Source organism: Mustela erminea, chromosome 5, assembly GCF_009829155.1.
Source record: "Mustela erminea isolate mMusErm1 chromosome 5, mMusErm1.Pri, whole genome shotgun sequence".
NCBI lineage: Eukaryota > Metazoa > Chordata > Mammalia > Carnivora > Mustelidae > Mustela > Mustela erminea.
Genome location: NC_045618.1, coordinates 44,864,510 through 44,886,287, shown reverse-complemented (window position 1 = coordinate 44,886,287; position 21,778 = coordinate 44,864,510). Strand labels below are relative to the sequence as shown.

At 35.3% G+C, this 21,778-nt stretch overlaps 1 protein-coding gene across 9 annotated transcripts in view; it reads right to left on the bottom strand.

The window, feature by feature from the left end:
* USP3 (ubiquitin specific peptidase 3) overlaps positions 1 to 21,778 on the bottom strand; it is a 107,148-nt gene that overhangs the window by 58,287 nt on the left and 27,083 nt on the right. For 4 of the 9 annotated variants that reach the window (XM_032342805.1, XM_032342807.1, XM_032342806.1 and 1 more), the window contains 3 exons: positions 17,241 to 17,369; positions 16,228 to 16,288; positions 12,193 to 12,324 (listed from right to left, as the gene is read on the bottom strand). In XM_032342805.1, the coding sequence (XP_032198696.1) occupies positions 12,193 to 12,324; positions 16,228 to 16,288; positions 17,241 to 17,247 (200 nt within the window). In that variant the 5' untranslated portion in view covers positions 17,248 to 17,369. Of the gene's footprint in view, positions 1 to 12,192; positions 12,325 to 13,263; positions 13,335 to 14,803; positions 14,869 to 16,227; positions 16,289 to 17,240; positions 17,370 to 21,778 lie in introns of all 9 variants that reach the window. The other 5 variants (XM_032342802.1, XM_032342803.1, XM_032342808.1 and 2 more) reach the window with 4 other exon arrangements.

Here is a 21,778-nt window from a genome sequence, read left to right as displayed (position 1 = left end):
TTGCTTTTCAAGAGTAAAAAAAATAAAGCAGCTAATGATATTAGAATAAACATTAAACAAAAAAAAATTGTTTCCATGATTATTAAAGGATCTGAGCTTATAATTCTGGCAAACTATAAAATGCCTGGGATTCTTGCTCAAGAAAAAGAACCATTTTTAGATGGAAAGATAAAAAATGTAATTATCATTTCAGTTAAGGGAATTAGGTTTTAAAATTTGAGGAAAAGATTAAAAAAGATATTTCACAAAACATGAAAGATCTTAAATTGACCCACCAAGTGAGTGTCAGTGAATAAAAGACTTTTCTAATAATATTAAAGATCAATTCAACATCTGAAAAATTGCAAGTACTTTTATTTTTAGCTATAAATGAGCTTCACAAGAGATACTGACCAATTAATATTCTAGATATGTTGTGTCTCAAATTCTAAATTTACAAAGAAATGTCTACATCTAATCAATCTCAAGTTGTAGATACTATAGGTTTTAATCTTTTACATGTCACTTTCAGCTAGATAGGAAAAAGTTTCTATCAAGACAGACAATGGGGGAGCCTGGGTGGATCAGTTGGTTGAGGATCTGTCCTCAGTTAAGCGTCTGCCTTTGGCTCAGGTCATGATCCCAGGGTCTTGGGATTGAGCCTCATATCAAGCTCCCTGCTCAGTGGGGAGCCTGCTTCTCCCTCTCCCCTGCTTGTGCAGGTACATGCACTCACTCTCTCCGTCTCTCTCTCTCTCTAAAATAAAGCTTAAAAAAAAAAAAAAAGACAATGGGCCAGCTATGTGAGATCTAAAATCCAGATTTACTAGGCTTCCCTTATTATTATATTTATTCACTGTGTGACACATATTGAAAATATTTGTGTTCTGAAATAGACTGTATCATGGATGCAGTTATTAAAATTGTTCAGTATATATGTGTATATATATATATACATATATATGTATAATTGCTATGAATCATTACCAGCTTATGAAACTTAAAAAATAGAAGATAAAAAAAATTTTTAAAGAAGATAATGAATTTGATGACCATAATAATTCATGATAATGAATTAAACCATCTTTAATATTGTTAGAAAAGTTCTTTGCCAACGTTCACTGCTTGAGTTTGAGTCATGAAAGAGTTTTACAAAGATTTACTGTACTATTAACTCTAATGCAAGATTTTTTTAAAAAGATTTATTTGAGAGAAAGAGAGAGAATGCACGTGCCAGAGTGCAGGAAGAGAGGAAGAAAGAAAATCCTTGAGCAGAATCCCCCGAGCGTTGAGCCTGACATGGGGCTGGATCCCAGGATCCTGAGATCATGACCTGAGCCAAAATCACGAGCCAAAATTAAGAGTCAGCTGCTCAACCAACTGAGCCACCAAGGCACCCCTCTTTTTTTCTTTCCTTTTTTTATTCCCAAGATTTTATTTTTAAGTAATCTCTACATCCAACGTGGGCCTCAAACTCACGACCCCAAGATCAAGAGTTGCACACTCCACCGAATGAGCCAGCTAGGCACCCCTGTCCCTCTAATTCAAGATTTTTTTTTTTTTAAGATTTTATTTATTTACTTGAGAGAGAGACAGTGAGAGAGAGCATTAACAAGGAGAAGGTCAGAGAGAGAAGCAGACTCCCCATGGAGCTGGGAGCCTGATGCGGGACTCGATCCCGGGACTCCAGGATCATGACCTGAGCCGAAAGCAGTCGTCCAACCAACTGAGCCACCCAGGCGTCCCTAATTCAAGATTTTCTTGAAATGAAAGAACACCTGCCAATATTCAACAAATAGAAAACATCCGAGTATGAATTACATTTTTTTCTCCTATATCACAAGGCACATGAATGAGCTCAATTTAAAGATCCAAGGAAAGGAAAAGTTTATTTGTAACCTGGCTAGACAGGTACAAGAACGTATGTTAAAATTAAAACTTTTAATAATATAAATCAATACTGATTTTACACATTTTTCAACATGAATAAATATGCAGACAATTTTAATTGTAATAGCATTATGTAAATAGCCTGTAAGGTCTGTGAGGAAACTGAAGACCATGTTGTTGATACAGATACAGAGTAGATTTTCAGTGTACATAGTGCCCCTCTGAATTCAATGTTAATAATACTGAGTTGTTACAAGAGTTAGTAGACTTACTTAAACGTAATTTTGAAACTGATAACGCTTTTGCTTCAGAGTCAAATCAGTTGTTCTAAAAAAGATTAGTCAGTTTTGTCAATACAGATGCAAATATTAAGGAAAAATGTATTTTTGGTACTTCATTCACTGGAAAACTTCTAATCGTTTTTAGAATCTACTTTTTTAACTATGTTTATGAATCTACACAGAAGTCAAGCGTTTCTAATAAAGTTTAGTATCTGAATGGAGATGTGCTATAAGTGTAATAATATACACTGGATATGGAAAGTTTTATGTAAAAAGAGAATACAAACAACCTCTAATAATTTTATATTGATTACATGTTGACATGATAGTATTTGCATAGATGGGTTAAAATATACAATTACCAGTTTCTTTTTGTTTTAATGTGACTATTAGAAAATTTAAAATTACTTAAACGATGTATTATTTTTGTTAGATAGCAGTGGCAATCTAAAGGGTATCTAGGTGGGGTGCCTGTGTGGCTCAGTGGGTTAAAGCCTCTGCCTTGGGCTCAGGCCATGATCTCAGGGTCCTGGGATCGAGCCCCACATCAGGCTCCCTGCTTGGCTGGGAGCCTGCTTCCCCCGCCCCACTGGCCTGCCTCTCTGCCTACTTGTGATCTCTGTCTGTAAAATAAATAAATAAAATCTTTAAAAAATAAAAATAAAAAAAAATAAAGGGACATTACCTGCTCTAATATTCTATAATATTACCCAATATCACAAAGGAATAACAAATTTAACTTTACCGAGCTGTAAGGAATCAATTTTGTTTTGCCTGGGTTATTTTTCACTGGTTTAAAAAAATTCATTAATGTTTTCACAACTGTCCCTATTTCTCAAGAGCCAATTTTAAGTTCTCTTACAGTCATTAAGAAGAACACCTATTTCTAAGACTTTAATTTCTATACTCTGAAATTACCATGCTATGCAAATATTATTTGATGATGATGATGATGACAATGATGTTAAAAGGAAAGCACCTACTTCTATGGGCCAAAACTTCTAAGACTGCCTGGCATGTGGTAGAGATCAATAAATCTTAGTTTCCTTCCTTTGTGTGACCAAGAGCTGCCTCACAGCATGGGCTTCTCTAGCTCTCTACAATCCCTTTTGATTTCTTCTTCCTCCCTGGCCAAGAGGTCAGAAGAAAATAAGTAGGAAAAGTCAAATATAAATGAGAGTTTAAATGTTGTCTGGTTGCCTTAGTCTTAGCTGAGACACTGTTTTCAAACTGGAAACTATCCCTCTAATACTGGTATTAAAAAGTCCCAAGGTAAACAGAAGGATTTAAAGTAAACAATTTCTAAAAATCTCTCTCTGGTTTACAACTGTGTTGAAGCCAATCAGTCAGAATTATACTTACCTCTAATACCTGGGGAAAAAAGTACAGTTATTCTTTCCCTTCAAGAAGATTATGTCAGAGTAAGATTAGTACAAAAAAGTATTTAACTTACAGGCTGGGTTTCAAAAGCTTATAGTATAGATTAGTCCTCTGAAACTGAGAATGGATTTCCCATTTTGAAATAAATGTTATTATAAAATATGGTTAAACATTGTAAGGTGAAAATACACCTGTTTCCCAAAATGTAGCTGAAATAATATTATAAAGAGTTGTACTCCTCTTTGACTTCTTTCTATACTGCTGTCACTGAGAAACTGTGATAGGAGGAAGCTGGTCAGAGTTCAGATAACCTGATTAGTACTTTGCTAGGAGAGGAGGTCCAGGGTTTAGCATCTCATTCACATAGGACTTCACGTGTCTAACAAACAAGTCAAGAACTACCTATATTATACAACAAAATTTTAGGTTGTTAAATTTATACTTAAAGTTTTTGTTTAGGGGCACTTCGGCAGCTCAGTAGGTTAAACATCTGCCTTTGGCTCAGGTCATGATCCTAGTCATGATCCTAGCATCCTGAATCAAGTCCCATGTCAGGCTCCTTGTTCTGTGGGGAGCCTGCTTCTCCCTTCTCCTTTGCCTGCCATTCCCCCTGCCTGTGCACACTCTCTGTCAAATAAATAAACAAAATCTTAAAAAAAAAAAAAAAGTTTTTGTTTAGTGATTTTAGATGATTCTTCAAGTAAAGATGACCTCTACTTCTACAGACTACTTATCGGATAAGGAAAAGGTTCACTTTTCTTTTGGGAAAGAAAACAAAGAACTGTTTAAGAAAAGGTAAGTAATTTGAACATTAAAGACAAAAGAAAACACTCAAAATCATATCAGACAACATATTAGTGATGTCAAAGAAATAGGATATAAAAAAAGCAAGGTGTAGGAGGAGTATTGGTATCTTTCTTTACTTGAAACAAACCACACTATCATCTTGGCTATATGAAGATTAGTCTTTTTTTTTTTTTTTTAAAGATTTTATTTATTTTTCAGAGACAGAGGGAGAGAGCGTGAGCGAGCACAGGCAGACAGAGAGGCAGGCAGAGGCAGAGGGAGAAGCAGGCTCCCTGCCGAGCAAGGAGCCCGATGTGGGACTCGATCCCAGGACCCTGGGATCATGACCTGAGCCGAAGGCAGCTGCTTAACCAACTGAGCCACCCAGGCGTCCCTGAAGATTAGTCTTAAATCCAAATTACTTGAGCCAAAACGATCTTAGCTTTAAATTAAGCTAATAGTTAATAAAGAAATTAAGCATACAGTATGGAATATACATGTACACTGGTGTTAAAAGAAAAATTAATTTTATCACCTTGTGCTGAAAGAACATACCTCAAGTAGCAGATAAATTTTCATAAGAAACACAAGTTACTTACACTGCTATATAATCAGGGAGGTAAAAAGTGGATAAAATCACAGCTTTATTTCACATTGCGCTTACTCAAAAAAAGAACAAAATAAAATTATCCAATTCCTTGATTACATTGATTCTTTATGTATATACTTTTAGATTTTCATTATTTCTAATTTCTAACATCTAATTATGTCTAATCCTTTCTATTTTTCTGTCTATAATTTCCCCCAAACCCATCTTTTTTCTTCTCCAATTCAACTAACATTCTATTCTACATATTTTTTTAAAAGATTTATTTATTTGACAGAGATCACAAGTAGGCGAGGGGCAGGTGGGACAGGGGGGTGGGGCGAAGCAGGCTCTCCGCTGAGCAAACAACCTGATGCGGGACTCAATCTCAGAACCCTGAGATCATTACCTGAGCTGAAGAAGAAGAGGCTTAACCCACTGAGCCACCCAGGTGCCCCTATTCTATATTTTAGTTATTTCCTTCAGTGTGTGATCTCCCTCACTCTACCCCCTTATATGGTGACATTCAGATCCACAGGTATCTATAGCTAAATTAAGGTATAGTATTTGATGGTTCCACAATATAGCTTTACTTATATTTTCTTCTCTGTCTTCTGTATTACCTGCTTTATATTCAGATTTAAGCTGTCATCCTATTTACACCAACTCCTTTATCCATCCTCAATATTTTCCATGTGGCACCATTCACCTGTTTAATGGCAAAAAAATTTCTCACTTGGATGCCTGGGTGGCTCAGTCAGTTAAGTGACCTACTCTTGGTTTCTGCTGGGGTGGTGATCCCAGGGTGGTGAGATCAAGCCTGACAGAGGGCTCCACCCTCTGGATGGAGTAGGCTTGGGATTTTCTCCCTTTCCCTCTGCTCTTTCCGCTGCTCAAGCTTGTGTGCCTGCGTTCATGCATGCTCTTTTTCTCAAATAAAATCGTTGAAAAATTCCTCACTTGGTCATCCCCATCTGTGCTTTCTTTCCCATTTTGCAAAAATGAAAACATACAGCATGACTTAATCATTCTCTTATCCTAAAATTTAATATGAGTTTACTCTTTTTAAATTCTAATTTTAGAAACACTTGTTTCCTACTTTTTCCCCTGCACTGCATGACCCTCCCAATTCTAAAATATAAAACACTACTCTATTAAGAAGAAATCTTCAAATTAGATTCATGAGGCACCTAATCAGATTAAAAAGCAAACCAAAGAACTGAGCATCCACTACCCCCAACATATTTATACATGCTTCTATATAAGATTTCATACATAAGTAAATCTAAATTAATGTGTACAATATTAAAAAAAAAGAAACATCTTAAAAGAATAAGCTAGAGATGACATAAACTATTTGAAAATGTCCTATTCAGGACATCTTCACAGTATGATTTAATAAATATCTCAAAGTATAATATACACATAGGGTGAGATACGACATTAATCACAATAGATATAAATTCATTTCTTATAGCTTCAGCTTTTTATCCAGGTTATCAAATCTGACTAGTCTGTGTTTTTTTTTTTTAAAGATTTTATTTATTTATTTGACAAAGAGAGCTCACAAGTAGGCAGAGAGGCAGGCAGAGAGAGAGAGGGAAGCAGGCTCCCTGCTGAGAAGAGCCCAATTTGGGGCTCAGTCCCAGGACCCTGATATCATGACCTGAGCTGAAGGCAGAGGCTTAACTCACTGAGCCACCCAGGTGCCCCTAGTCTGTGTTTTCATTAAATAGCCAATATTTTTATCTTGTCATGTGTTTAATGAGATCAGAGTAGGAAAGCCTGTCACCGGTATTTGTGTTCTTTTATTATCTTATAGGGCTTGTTTGTTTGGTAAAAATCTTTTGTATTAAAAAAAACAACATTTTTTTAAAGATTTTATTTATTTGACAGAGAGAGCAAACGAGAGGGAGAGTACGAGCAAGGGGAGGAGTAGAGGGAGAAGGAGAAGTAGGCACTTAACCAACTGAGCCACCCACGCACCTCCAAAAAACCTTTTTTTTTAAAGTAGGATCCATGCCTAGTGTGGAGTTCAAGCCCTCATGGTCAAGACCTCAGTTGAGATCGAGAGTCAGATGCTTAACCGACTGAGCCACCCAGGTATCCCTACAAAGTGATCTTTAAACAGTAAACTGTATATAACACTAATAAACAAAATCCTCTCAAAACAAAATGAAAACTTTTACACAAAAAGTACCCTTCAAGAAGGGCAATGGCAGAGCCATCATTACGTTTTAAATTCCTTTTCATTCCCCTGTAATACTGTGACATTCAGAGGCAAATTTGACCTCTAGTTTTATTACAAAACCTACGATCACAGGGGGAAAAAAAAAAAAGCTTGTATTCTAGTGACTTCATCTTTTCAAACCAAGGAAAGTTAAAACCCAAAAGAACTTACACAGCAAGCTTATTTTAAATTCTCTTTTATTAAATTCTGATGTATTGCCATCAAATAAGCCAATTTTGGGAAATTTGAAGAACACCTGCAGAGAAAACCTATATCCTTTGTTAAAAACAGACAAGTACCAGCTTATTAAGGAAGAGCCTTTCATGTTTTCAAACCACCTCTATTGAAAAAAGTTCTTTTTAAACTTCAAAAATACTGTATTTAAATAAACAAAACCCTTCCTGTTCTCTAATCTTTAAAACACTGAAAACTCATGCCAAATTGTTTATAAAGATAGTCTAAAGATTTTCCCCTTTTTACTTTATTTTTTCTTTTTTTGAGACAGTGGACAAGCGTGTGTGCACACATGTGAACAAGGGTGGGGGGGGGAGAGAAAGAACCCATTGCAGAGCCCAACATAGGCTCAAACTCACGACCCTAACCTGAGCTGAAATCAAAAGCTCCATGTTTAATCCAGTGAGCCACCCAAGCACGTCACTTGTTTTTTACCTTTTCCCCCTCCTTTTCAATATTTAATCATAATTTTCCCTTGAAAATGATTGGGAATCAATTTAAGTCCACAAATAAGAACTTTATTTTTATTAGTTTTAGTCAAAACTGGTTATTTGTTAGAGGTGTTTAAAATCTGAAATGCTGGGGCACCTTATGGCAGTCAGTTAAGCATGTGACTCTTGGTTTCAACTCAGGTTGTGATCTCAGGGTCTCAGGACTGAACACCATATGGGGCTCATCTACTTGAGCTTCTCCCTCTTCTTCTGCTCTTCCATCTCCCAAACCCCCAACCCACCACACTCTAAAATAAATAAGTATGTTTTTTAAAAATGTGAAATATAAGTCTTTTTTCTAAACAAATTGATCCACATCTCACGTTTCCTTGTTTGATTAAAACATTACCCTGCCTAGTAGTTTAGTTTTATATTTTTCATTTTAGCGGCACCTGGGTGGCTCAGTGGGTTGAGCCTCTGCCTTTGGCTCAGTTTATGATCTCAGGGTCCTCGGATCAAGCCCCACATTGAGTTCTTTGCTGGGCAGGGAGCCTGCATCCCCCTCTCTGCCTGCCTCTCTGCCTACCTGTGATCTCTCTCTGTGTGTCAAATAAATAAATATAATCTTTAAGAATATATAAAATTTTTTTTCATTTTGTTTTATTTTCTTTTAATATTCCTTTCATATTTTTGCATTATCAGAAATTCGGTTACTACTGATAAGGATCAGAGTTGACAAGACTATGTCAGATATCAAAAGTTATCTGTTCAGCATTTTAAAACTGTTAATTCCAAATGCCTATTTACATAAGAAATCAAATAAAAGTTCCTAAATTTAATCATAGTTTATTTTTGATACAGTAATGTATACCATATACAATTCCATTTTTACTGACTGGAGAGAGAAGCTGGGGTGGGAGGAAAGGAAATATCACTTAACACATAATAAAAGTGAACACTAGCCCTTGTGTGAACATCTTGGGGAGATTTTCATTTTTATAGAAATCTTCACTTACCTCTAAGCTCAAGCTGACTTAGCTCCTAAAGGAGTAGGTTTATGTCAAATCAGAATTACTCCTTTTGGTGTTGTTTTCCCTCTTTTTTTTTTTTTTTTAATTTTTTATTTTTTATTTTTTTAAAGATTTTATTTATTTATTTGACAGAGAGATCACAAGTAGGCAGAGAGGCAGGCAGAGAGAGAGGAAGGGAAGCAGGCTCCCTGCTGAGCAGAGAGCCCGATGCGGGACTCGATCCCAGGACCCTGAAATCATGACCTGAGCCGAAGGCAGCGGCTTAACACACTGAGCCACCCAGGCGCCCCGTTTTCCCTCTTTTGAAACAGTGACCTATTTTATGTTGTTCTGTTTGGTTAATATGTGCTTCTTCCAGATGTCCTGTTCATGTGAGAAGTGAAGGGAACTGCTTTACAGCAGAGTGTCCCTCTTGGGAGGTAAGTGAAATAGCTCACACAAGCTACAATTTACATCTTCTTCAAGAAAGATGGTCTGTGGTTCCTCAGTCCTCCAAGATGATCAGAGGAAAAGTATTATATATTTGGTGTAACCTTCCCCATTTTTGGAAGATACATAAAATACAATCTTTCCAACAATACAATATATTGCCTACTCTGCACCAGACATTGAGTACTATGGAAGATATCATCTGACATACGGTTCCTGCAGTCCACAAGGACATTTACGAATAACCTAATGTTCAGCAGGAAATTACAAGTATCCTAAGAACTATGAGTTTAGCAGAGATTACATCCAGCTACAAGTAAAGCTCGGAGTGGGGACAAGTTCAGTGGTAACTTCACAAAGGATATGCTAAGATAGGACAGGGCAGGGACTCTTGGAAAGGGGAAAAAAGGATAAACTACAAGCCTCAGAGCATGTTTCAACCTCTTTAGGGCAGAGAGCATGTGGAAAAGGAGCTTTAACAATACCTGAAGTCAAAAGATTTTGACTACAAGCATAACAATAATCAAATAGGTCAAAACTAATGCACCAATATTTTACCTCTGAAGCAATTCACTGAGTCTAACCATAAGAAACTTATGTGCAAGGAAACTTGATAAACTGAATTAAGTGAAATTACTGAAGCATACTAGAAAACAACACACACACATTCATACAGAAGAAGAAATCTTTTTTCATTTTGGTTTTTTTTTTAATCATGCTGAGGTGTGAGGAAAATGTTAATTTAGACTACACCTTTATTAATTTGTAATTATCATAGATTTCTTTTAAGGCATCAGTGTAATGCTACATGGTGATTCCCTGGGCATTTTGTTCTTAAACCTACATATGACACAGTAATGTGACCAGCTGCAGTTCCCTTCCTGCATTTCAGAAGCTCTGAGTGTCCAAACATTTGCCCCTCTATATAACTTCACACAAAAGATGCAGTTGCCCAAGAAGCCTCCACCATGGTATGTACTCCCCAAAGTCCAAGATCTGCCATTTAATTACAATTCAGCCATGAAACCTCAAGTACTTTAGCATATTATACCAACATAAAACAAATCAAATTCCAATCCTAGTTAATAAAGGTACTCCTACAAAATGCAAAAAGTATATTCTTATAAATGAAGAACTGAAGTATGTAACCTATAGTTTTAAAGAGACATATTCTACTCCGTTAAGATAAGTTTTAAAATTTCCTAAAAGAGTTACTATTTCCTCATAATCTTACCAATTGGAAGAAAACCCAAATGCAAACTTGTTATAGCACACAGAGATTTAACTGTATTTCCAAACTTACCCATTTAGCAATTGCTAACTGCTAATGCTAACTGCTAACTGCTAACTGCTAACTGCTAACTGAAAATCAAGAAGAATGAATGTTTTCAACGTCTGGTACATACAGGCTGACATGACTTACAACAATGATTGTGAATTATACCTAAAGAATGATCTTAAATTCTGATCTCTAAAAGTTAAGTCTTAAAGAAACATATGGTTCTGTCAGTTAGGTAGCTCTGTCATTCTAGTATGTAAGTTTCCTAAGGGAAAGAGGGAAAAACTAATGAGAACACTTTAACAGCCTGGTTAATGCTTACCTTTCATAGGAAGTAGCATTTTACAAGAGGAAATGACAGCAAACTGAGCACTAGCCTGTGTGTGAAAATCTTGGGAAGATTTTCATTTTTATTGAAAAAAAAAATCTACTTCTAGCTTCTATCTCTTCCAGGTCTGCACATCTCTCACTGAAAGAGTAGTGGTTTGAATGACTAAACCTTAAGGTATTTCATTCAAAAGCCATAAAGTAATAATGTTAAATTTGCAAAAATTTTAAAATAGGAAGGCACTCTTTCTTCCTTTTGATGGACATTTTTCTATAATACAACAATCAACTGAGAATGATATAGAAAAGATTAGCATAAAACTCCAGTAGAGTGTAAATCAAAAGTGATCTTTAGATTTTAAATCCCCATTCCTGTCCCGTACTGCTTTCATGTGACATTTAAGGGCTGGATGGTCAAAAAGGATCTCCAAAGGGATCTTTCAAATGACTTTTTTTCCCCTTCAATGCCAAAAACCTTTTTAATTGAGAGTAAACGCTTTAAAGCAAGTAAAGAATTATCTGTCACAATTTACTAGTCAAGGAAAAAAATTTGCTTCACACTGAAGTTAAAACTGCAAGAAACACTGACCATCTAAGCATAGCAAATGAATATGAATTATTTAACATTACTGTAACCTAAATAACCTAGTTCTAAGTAGTCACAAAAATCAATACTTATTTCATTGTCATTTATACAAAACAAACATATATATTATATTACAAAGAGAGAATAGGGCCTCCAATCTCCTTTTAAAGGATGTGATACTTTAAATTTTAAAAAAAAAAAAAGCCTGAAAAGCTACACATGAAATTCTTAATCTACAGAGGAGAACAGAGGATCTGTGCTGGGAGAAGGGAGATTGTCAAAACAGTTTTTTAAACCAAGAAGTTACATTTTCAAGATTATATAACAAATTGTTAACTGGACAGTAAAAACATGGCCTTAGGTTTTTGTTTTGTTTTGAACACAAGTGTTTATCTTATTATTCTTCAATTTAAAACAAAATAAGAAAAGAAAAATAATTATAAAGAACCACAAAGAAATACTTTTCATTGCCCTGAAGCTTATCAGGATGAACAGGGAACAGAGGGGTGGGAAAGAGGAGGCCCAGAAGTTGAAGGGAACAATGCCCAGTAAAATCTGAATGAATAAGGACAGGCTTTCCTGATGGCTCCAATGCCCTATGCATCCTAACAAAACTAAAAGGAGGTAATGGCAGTAGCAAAAGGTTTAGAGATTGATAGGGGAGGGGAAAGAGTGAGGAAAATGCAAAAACACTTGCACACACTGAGTAAGAAATATCATCTCCAGAAAATATTAATACTTACCAGTATGTACTGTAGCTACTGCAATCCATACATACTGTATGCTGAGGTTTATCTTGCTTTTCTGATTTCTTATGATTAGTTAAGGGTACTTGTGCATCTTCATAATGTTTTTTTGCATGGCCATTCACATACCTTACAAAAACCAAATAAAATTTTATTTTAATCTACATATTGCTTTGGAAGTTAACACATGATAATAAAATGAGAATGAGAAAGAATTCCTCCTTATAAGAGCATTCAGTCCTATAAAGAGCATTCAATTAGTTAGTGATTAAGTGGAGTGCTTAAAATATGCTTTTTTGCAATCAAACATGACAGTCGACTTTTAATTATACAGAAGATTAGGGCCAGGCAAGGAAAGGCTCATCTATGCAAATCAGTTTCAATATCACAGATATTATCACTTATCAATCCCTTTGCTGATAGCTTTTTTCCTTTTTTTAAGATTTTCTCAGACTGCTAACCAACTCAGGTTATTCTCAAAGGCAAGATTTGAAAACTAAATCACTCTTAGACTGCACTTGGGCTGCTGCTTAATATAAAAGGAGAAAGTCAGATAAGGAAACAGTCATAATCTTCTCTTTCTCATCAATATAGCTTTAGATATTTTATTCAACTGCCTAAATAATTATCTCCACTCATATGGAAACACATTTGTTTAGAAACATATAAAGTACAAATCATCTTAAGCTTATATAAACCATTTCTTTACATGGACAAAGATAATCAAATGTTGACTCTATTCATAACAATTTTCTAACACTTTCCAACTAGACTTAATAAATCAGTACATTACAGAAAGCAGAAGGAAACTGAAATAATGCACAGGGCATACACCCAAGTTCCTCTAAACCTCCACTTAATTACTGTATGATGTTGTAACTGGCCGGTACTGTGAAGACCCTTATAAAACAGAACTTCCCGGTTCCTAGAAAGTAGTAAATTTACAGATGGCAAAACCTTATTGAAAAGTCAGTCAAAACAAATGTTGGTCAAATGGTACCAAAATAAACATAGAGAGTTAAAGTTTTGTCATGAGGCACCTTCATTATTACCAGGAGCAACACTCACCTTGGGGAAAGCAGAACATCTGGGGTAAATAGGGAAGACAAACTTCAGGCTCAGCCTCTGCCCTAGGAAAGCTGGAAGCATCAGAGGCAATACTAACCTCAACTTAGATTTTGATCATATTTTTCCCCATTTTATTCACTATAGTAAACATAACGAAAAACCATGCGTATATGGATCCTCTGTCCACAAAAGTAAACTAAAATCAATTTTAAAATAAAATAATGGTTAAGAGTATAAGCCCAAAAATTACACTGCCTGGGTTCAAAAGTAGCTTTGCACTTACATTTTCTCATCTGTAAGATGGAGATAATAGTACTTAGACTTCATGAGTTCTTAGCTGATTAAATTAAGAAATTCATGGATCTGAATGCATAAATGAATGAATGGATGTTGGTAATTATTTTACTCATGTATTCCTTTATATGCTTAATTACTATTTATTCAGAATTTGTACAATATAATTGTTTAGGAAGTGGTCATATTAAGCACATGTAGGTCAAGAAACACCCAAAACATAATTTAAAAGGTAAACTCCAAGGCATTGTGTAGGTTCCATATCTAATCAGCTCAATTTACTATGCTTATATAATTTATACTGTGCCATGAGAAACAAAAGTAGTAATTATAATGAGCACCTTCAAAATCAAAGAAAAAGCAATACTAAACGATATAATCATAAGGTATCACTACTCTTAGGTCTTCAAAAACTGATCATCTGTACATAGTACATAGAGGTCATTTAATCACCACATTATAGTCTCAATGTACTAGATGTTTATTGTAAGCATTGTAAGCAAGAAGTATATTACTGTTGATATTAATATTATATTATTGCTGATAATTAATATTATATTACTGCAATGTTTTGGCCAATATTCAAATATACCACTCAGAAGTTACCAATTATGTATAAACTGGATAAATATTTCCCTCATCTAATTTTAGATTTTAACTGAACAATTTTGTCTAAAAAGGAAAACCATCAATATATATGCCACAGATTTCTAACCACAATCATAAGAATTTGAAAAATAAATGGGATGATGTTGTGAAGGCCGATGGAATATACAACCCAAATATGCTACTGATAAATTGAAGGAATATTCAGCTTAAGACTTTCTGCAGGAAACTGGTCTACAATTACTGAAAAATCAGAATCCCTGGCAATCAACATCCAGGATCACATGAAAAAAGAAAATTAATCAATCAGCTATGTAAAAAGAAGATCCAAATACGAGCTACTCTCACTGTTTAATCTACTTAATCATATTTCTCTGAAACTATGCTGAATTTCTAAACTTAAGACTGCTTACAATTGGTAACAGACTACCTGCAGAGTCTAGAAATTTTTCAATTTATTTTTCCAAAACCTACTTAGAGAACTATTTGCCCCTTGCTATTAAGAACATTAACCTCTCCAATTTTTGAGAGTCTGTAAGGTCTTTTTGTTAACATAGGACCTTCAAGATTTAGGTCGTAGAGCACTATGAGACAACTAGAGAACAGAACTATATAAATTTTATTGCATTATAATTCTCACCTCTCAAAATCTAGGAGAGGAATCTGTCTCTTCAAATGCAGAATTTAAGTGCTTCTACTTGTCTTCTTTTTTAAAAAAAAAAAATGTTATCTGTACAAAGTATTTTCAGGTTCCCCAAATCCTAGAGATTTCAAAGCCACAACAGCCACAATTAAGATATACAGTTAACATTTTACAAAGGTACTTTTAAGTGTACATGGAAAAAAAATACTCAATTCCATGACTCAAAATGTGAAAAATCAAAAGTTAACTGAACACAGATGCTTTATTCATGCAATGAGGGTTTAAAAATAATGGGGAAATAGTCCTAACAAATACAATGTAGATTTCAGCGTGTGTGACAGTTTGATTTCCTATTCTCTTGCTGCTAAGCTATTAACTTCTAAGTAAATTCGAAGTGGATTTTCTAAGTTAAAAGAGCAATAGAAATAAATGTGCTGTCAAGCTGAAAGAATGCAAAGGTTGAGGGGCTCCTGGGTGGCTCAGTCGTTAAGCGGCTGCCTTCAGCTCAGGTCAGGATCCCAGGGTCCTGGGATGGAGCCCTGCCTTGGGCTCCCTGCTCAGTGAGAAGCCTGCTTCTCCCTCTCCCACTCCCCCTCCCTTGTGTTCCCTCTCTCCCTGTCTCTCTCTGTCAAATAAACAAAATCTTTTAAAAAAGAAAAAAAGAATGCAAAGGTTGATTTTTGAGTTTGAGTTTGAAGGAAAAAGTTACTAAAGTATTTATGTAACATCATTTTGAAGCCAAGAAAGGGGAGGAAATGTTCAGGCTTGAACAAGATTTGGGGGGTAGGAGATGTTAAGGCCCTGAAAACAAAAATGTCTTAATGAACAATGAAACATTTGGTACATTTTAGACAGCAATAGATAATGAACTCTATTAACAAGATCATTTTCCAGGGAATTCCTGTATCTATAAACATTCTGTTGTTTTGTTTTAAGAATGATGTGATATCTGGAATTTGATTCAGAAATCAGTACAGTATAGGTAATAGGTGAAACAAGTTTGGCAAGGTATTAATCACTGTTGAAGCTGGGTGATGAAAATCATGGGGTTCAATTATATTATCTCTATAATTTTGTATATGCTTAAATTTACCCTATTAAAAAGTTTAACAAACAACCATAATGTAAACTTTTATTTAAATAATTCAAAGTTTCCTCATTTCATCTTTTCAATCAAATATTACTAGATTATCTGATCATCAAAATTAATTCTTCTGAGTACCAATATAAAGGTTTTTCCCCCTAGATTTTTCTCTGTTGTAACACTGAGCAAACAGACTATTGGGAAAGGGAAGACTTTCAGAGAATTACATACAATAATTAAGCAATGGTGCTAGTAAATCCAAGTCAATAAAACTTTGACATAAAGCTTAAAGGCATATTGAAAAAAGCAAGTAGGGTAGTGAAGTAATGTCACCTACCTTCCACAATGGACACTTGAACAAGTCAAACAGACCCAGGGGCTTTTGTTGGAGCGGCACACTAATAAAAAGAAAAATACACAATATACCAATTGTATCATGTTACTTCCCAGTTTCTCCCCTAATCTGTAATATCATATCCTGTGATTAAGTTATAAATTCCACGGCTGCTTAGGTGTACTGAAATCACAAATCTCTGCTTTGTGAGTGCATTTACACAGAAAGGCTGCCTAATTAAAGTTATATTAAAAGAACTGAAATGCATGTCCACAACGGCTGCTCATTTTAATTATTGGCTCAACACAAATACTTCAACCACAAGTTAAACACATACACACTTTTTTCTTTTATTACTTATTTCTTTTTGCCATGGTCTCCAACAAGCTAATGACAGTCTATTTTCTCTTAAAAACATTTTTTTTAAGTCTAATTTTTTAATCACACGTCTTTGCCAGGCAGATTATATACTACTATAAATGACAACTTTTTCAGTTTACTTAATGAGAGGCATAACCTAAAGATACAATTAGGAAAACTAAATCCAGTTCTTCCCAAATTTACGTCTTGCTTGCATGAAATACAATTCTAAATTTGACAACTGCATTTAATTCTTGCTGAGGATATAACCAAGACATTAATTATTTTAGTTTTAGTATTACAGGGATGAGGCAGATAAGAAAGGAATGAAAACTTAAAAAATACTGATTATAATTCTGCTTGCAGTTTACTCATTCAACCTGAAAAAAAAGCCCAATAAATATAGGAATGATTTTCAAAAGGGAAGGGACATAAAAATCACCTGAAAAGCTATTTCAAAACATGTATGTTCTACTCAGGCAAGATATCTACATTGGGATCGGGACAGAGGACAAAGAACATGTGTATTTTGGGAAAAGTAGCTTCCCCAGTGACTACCTAATACAACGCCCTAAGAACCACAAGTCCACATATGAGGGGTATGGGAGAGGCACCACAACACAACCATAAATTCAGGAATATAATAAATTCACTACCTGGCATGTAGTATGTGCTCAATAAACACTTGTTGAAATTTCAAATTTCCTAGTTTCCTAGTTTAAGACACCAAGCTCTTCCAAGTTCTGGTCCCTACTATACTGCTCTTGCCTTACAGGCCTTTCTCCCTGTAAGAAAAATTAACCAAAATTGGAAATAAGGTTCATCAAGAACTGTAAGCCCTTTTAATGTATAATGAAACATTGTTTAATAGGTCCTCCCAAATATATTTAATTATAGTTTGATCTGCTGTTTACTTTTGATTAGGACCCAAATTCTATGAAGTTAATAGGTTTTTGTTTTTTTTTACAGATTTTTATTTGGTAGAGATAATATCTCTCCAGCACCCTCCAAAGGTAATGGTTTTACCACCCAGTAGGACATTAACCAATTTTATATTGAGTTTATTCATTTCAATGTTCTTTCTTCAATACCTGCATTCACTCAATTCCTCAAATGCTTTTAGAATCAGCTTTAACATCCTGCTGGTTTCCTCATTAATGAGTTAAATAAATCTCTGACATACATTCATTCTGTATTTGTCTGGGAGGGAAGAGGTGGGCAAGGAAAACTAGGAAAGCACAATGATACACAGCCCAAGGGATGCTGCCTGTCTGGCCGGCGAAGGGCCCTTTTTTTTTTTTTTGACAGAGAGGTCACAAGTAGGCAGAGAGGCAGGCAGAGAGAGAGAGAGAGGGAAGCAGGCTCCCTGCCGAGCAGAGAGCCCAATGTGGGGCTCCATCCCAGAACCCTGGGATCATGACCTGAGCCGAAGGCAGAGGCTTTAACCCACTGAGCCACCCAGGCGCCCCTCTAACTATTTTTGAATATGAAAATTGCATGGTAAAATTCCCTTCTGGCAAGCAAGGGACCTACCTGTCCTTAGTATATTCACACATTTACATTAACTGCCAGAGTCATCCTGAAGGCATTTGAGTTTTTTACTCAATTGGGTCCAGTTTTATTATATTTGCATGTAAGCTACATGACTGAAAGGCTAAGAACACCTTCCAAACTGCTAACAACAATTATTATAAGCAGGTACAAGAAAAGACCATATGTGAGAGGAGACTGTTGGCTTTTTATTTGTACACCCCTGTGGTATTTGACTTATACTAACAAGAATGTGATTTTTTTTACAGAGGAGCACAGAGGAAGGGAGGGAAAAATAAAACAAGACAAAATCACAGAGGAAGACAAAACATAGGAGACTCTTAATCATAGGAAACAAACTAAAGGTTGCAGGTGGTGGACATTAAGGAGGGCATGTGATGTAATGAGAACTGGGTATTATAAAAGATTATGAATCACTGACCTCTACCTCTGAGACCAGTAATACATTAGATGTTAATTAACTAAATTAATGAATTGAATTAAAAGTTTTAAAGAAATATAATGTTTTATAGTTTAAAAAGAAAGTTCTATAAAGTATATTTAAAAAAATAAATTAGAGGGCGCCTGGGTGGCTCAGTGGGTTGGGCCACTGCCTTCGGCTCAGGTCATGATCTCCGGGTCCTGGGCTCAAGTCCTGCATTGGGCTCTCTGCTCAGCAGGGAGCCTGCTTCCTCCTCTCTCTCTCTCTTCCTGCCTCTCTGCCTACTTGTGATCTCTGTCAAATAAATAAATAAAATCTTTTTTAAAATAAATAAATAAATAAATAAGAACACAGTTTACTTGAAATAGGTATTCACAGTTTGAGATAATTTGGAGGACTGAAAAGAATATTATTGTTTTGTTTCTCCAAACAAATCTTTTTTTCTCTAAGGAACGCCATAATTCAATCTGGAAAAAAAAGCTGTTGAAGTTTAATATTAACCTGAAATAAAAAATTACGTTACAATAGTAAGTTTAGGTTCAAGTTTTTAACTATCTAGAGTTTGTTTTCATTTTAATTATGGAAGATTTTTTTCCTCCTTTAAATGAGAAAAAGAAAATCTAGAGCAAAATCACTACTACTTTGGTGTGTTTTCTACCAAGTGTTCTTTTGTTCCCCCTTATAGTTGGAAAAATACAACACATACCACATACAATTTCATGATCTAATTTCTCCACTACCAATATATTATTTTTTAAAAGATTTTATTTACTTATTTATTTGAAATAGAGGAAAAAGAGAGAGCAAACACTAGTGAGGGGCAGAGAAAGAGGGAAGAGAATCTCTACTGAGCAGAGAGCCCAATGCAGCTAGATGCTAAGCTCAGTCCCACGACCCCAAGATCATGACCTGAGCTGAAGGCAGATGTTTAATCAACTGAGCCACCTAGGAGTCCCTCCACTGTCAGTATATTAAATGCATTTCTGCATGTTATTGAATTTAGAACAGTGTACTCTATATTTAGTCTTATAATATCTCAGTTGCCTCAAAAAGTTTGATTAATTTTTAATTTCTCAATTTCAAATTTTAAAATGGCACCGTGAGGCTGAGGGGAGAAAAAATTGGGGAAAAATGGCTTGATAGGTATAGGGTTTATTTGGGGATGATGAAAGTGTCTTACAACTAGACAGAGGTGGTTGTAGATGTACTAAATGCCACTGAACTGTCCACTTGAAAATGGTTAATTTTATGTTTTATGAATTTTACTTCAATAAAATAAGTAGTTAAATGAACAGGTACTTTAGACAGGCATGAAGAAAGAGAGTAAAAGGGAAAAAGTACTGACTTTTAAAAACATGCAAACAAGTGACTGCGCCTTTTAGTAAATCTCAAAAGTTCCCTTTCTGAGTTAAGAAACCGGACTTCTTCTATCATGAATATTTATAATAAGAAAGTTAAAAATATGTGATAGGACAGTTGGTCTTGGCTATTTAAATGACAGTACTTTCTGAGAGCTTAATACTTTTAATACCAGAAAGACATGTGAAAGCTAAAAAGCTACATAGAATAGGGTATGATACATAGAATAGGGTATAATGAGGCATTCTGAAGCCACTTAATTGTACTGCATTGGGGAATATTCACCTTATTCAAATTAAGAACCTTTGATGTACTCAAAACAATATAAAATAGGATGAAAAATATTGGCTTTATTCAATTATTGTTAATATTCAATTATTGTTAAGAACAGAACAGGGCAGGGTGCCTGGGTGGCTCAGTGGGTTAAGCCTCTGCCTTTGGCTCAAGTCATGATCTCAGGGTCCTGGGATCGAGCCCCACATCGGCTCTCTGCTCAGTGGGGAGCCGATTTCCTTCTCTCTGCCTGCCTCTCTCCCTACTTGTGATCTCTCTCTGTCAAATAAATAAATAAAATCTTAAAGAAAAAAAAAAAGAACAGAACAGGACATAACATGAATAAAAGACTATCATAAATAATCTTAAAATTATTCATTTTATCACCTAAGGGGCACTCTCTTATAAAAGGTAGTCTCAATTTATAGGAAGATGAGTTTCAAAGGTTTATCTGTAGGATGAACATATTTCCCATGGAAACAGCATTAGAGGTTTCCAGGCTCTTCTATAAAACTCTATGTGAACTGTAACGTAACTAACTAAAATGTATAGCTGACCCTGGAACAATGGAGGGGTTAGTAGTCCCAACCCCCGCAGAGTTAAAAATCCACATATAACTTCTGACTCCCCCAAAACTCAACTACTAATAGCCTGTTGTTGACCAGAAGATTTACTGATAACATAAATAGTCCATTGATACATATTTTGTATGTTATATGTATTAGATATCATATTCTTAGAATATAGTAAGCTAGAGAAAAGAAGATATTAGGAAAATCCTAAGGAAAAGAAAATACATTTACAGTATTGCACTATATTAATTGAAAAAAATCACATATAAGTAGACCCATATAGTTCAAACCTGTATTGATTAAGGGTCAACTGTGTATATGTATTTTTTTTAAAACCACACATGGTCAATAAAAATGTTTTTAAGCTTTCCGGTAAAATATTAAAATATTAAGCTGAAGGTTTTTTTGTTTTTTTTTTTTTAATGTTAAATGTTAGAACTTGACAGAAAGAATTATAAGGATGGGAACTTAGAGAAGTTCAAAAAGATAAGTCTAGGGGCACCCGGGTGGCTCAGTCATTAACCGTCTGCCTTCAGCTCAGGTCATGATCCCAGGGTCCTAGATTGAGCCCTGCATTGGGCTTTCTGCTCAGTGGGAAGCCTGCTTCTCCTTCTCCCACTCCCCCTGGTTGTGTTCCTTCTCTCTCTCTCTCTCTCTGTCAAATAAATAAATAAAATCTTTAAAGAAAAAAAAGGTAAGTCTAAGAACTTATTAGGGCTCTTTTTATTAGACTTAATCACACTTCAAGGTTATGGTCACAGCAAGAAAGCTGGGCAGTGTATTTCTCATACTGTTACACTTGGCCACAACCGGATCACTGGATCTCATAAACAGAGTTTTGCCTTTTACTTAGAATATGTTGCCAAAGTTACTCTTTTTTCCAGCAATCTCTCCCATTTGCTTTGATTCTTCCAACCACAAACTCAGTGTCCCTTTTCTAAGCTCAGGCATCTCAGCCGAGAAGTTGGTACTAACTAGGCTCCTTCTACTCTCCTCCTTCTGCTATGGCCTTAGAACC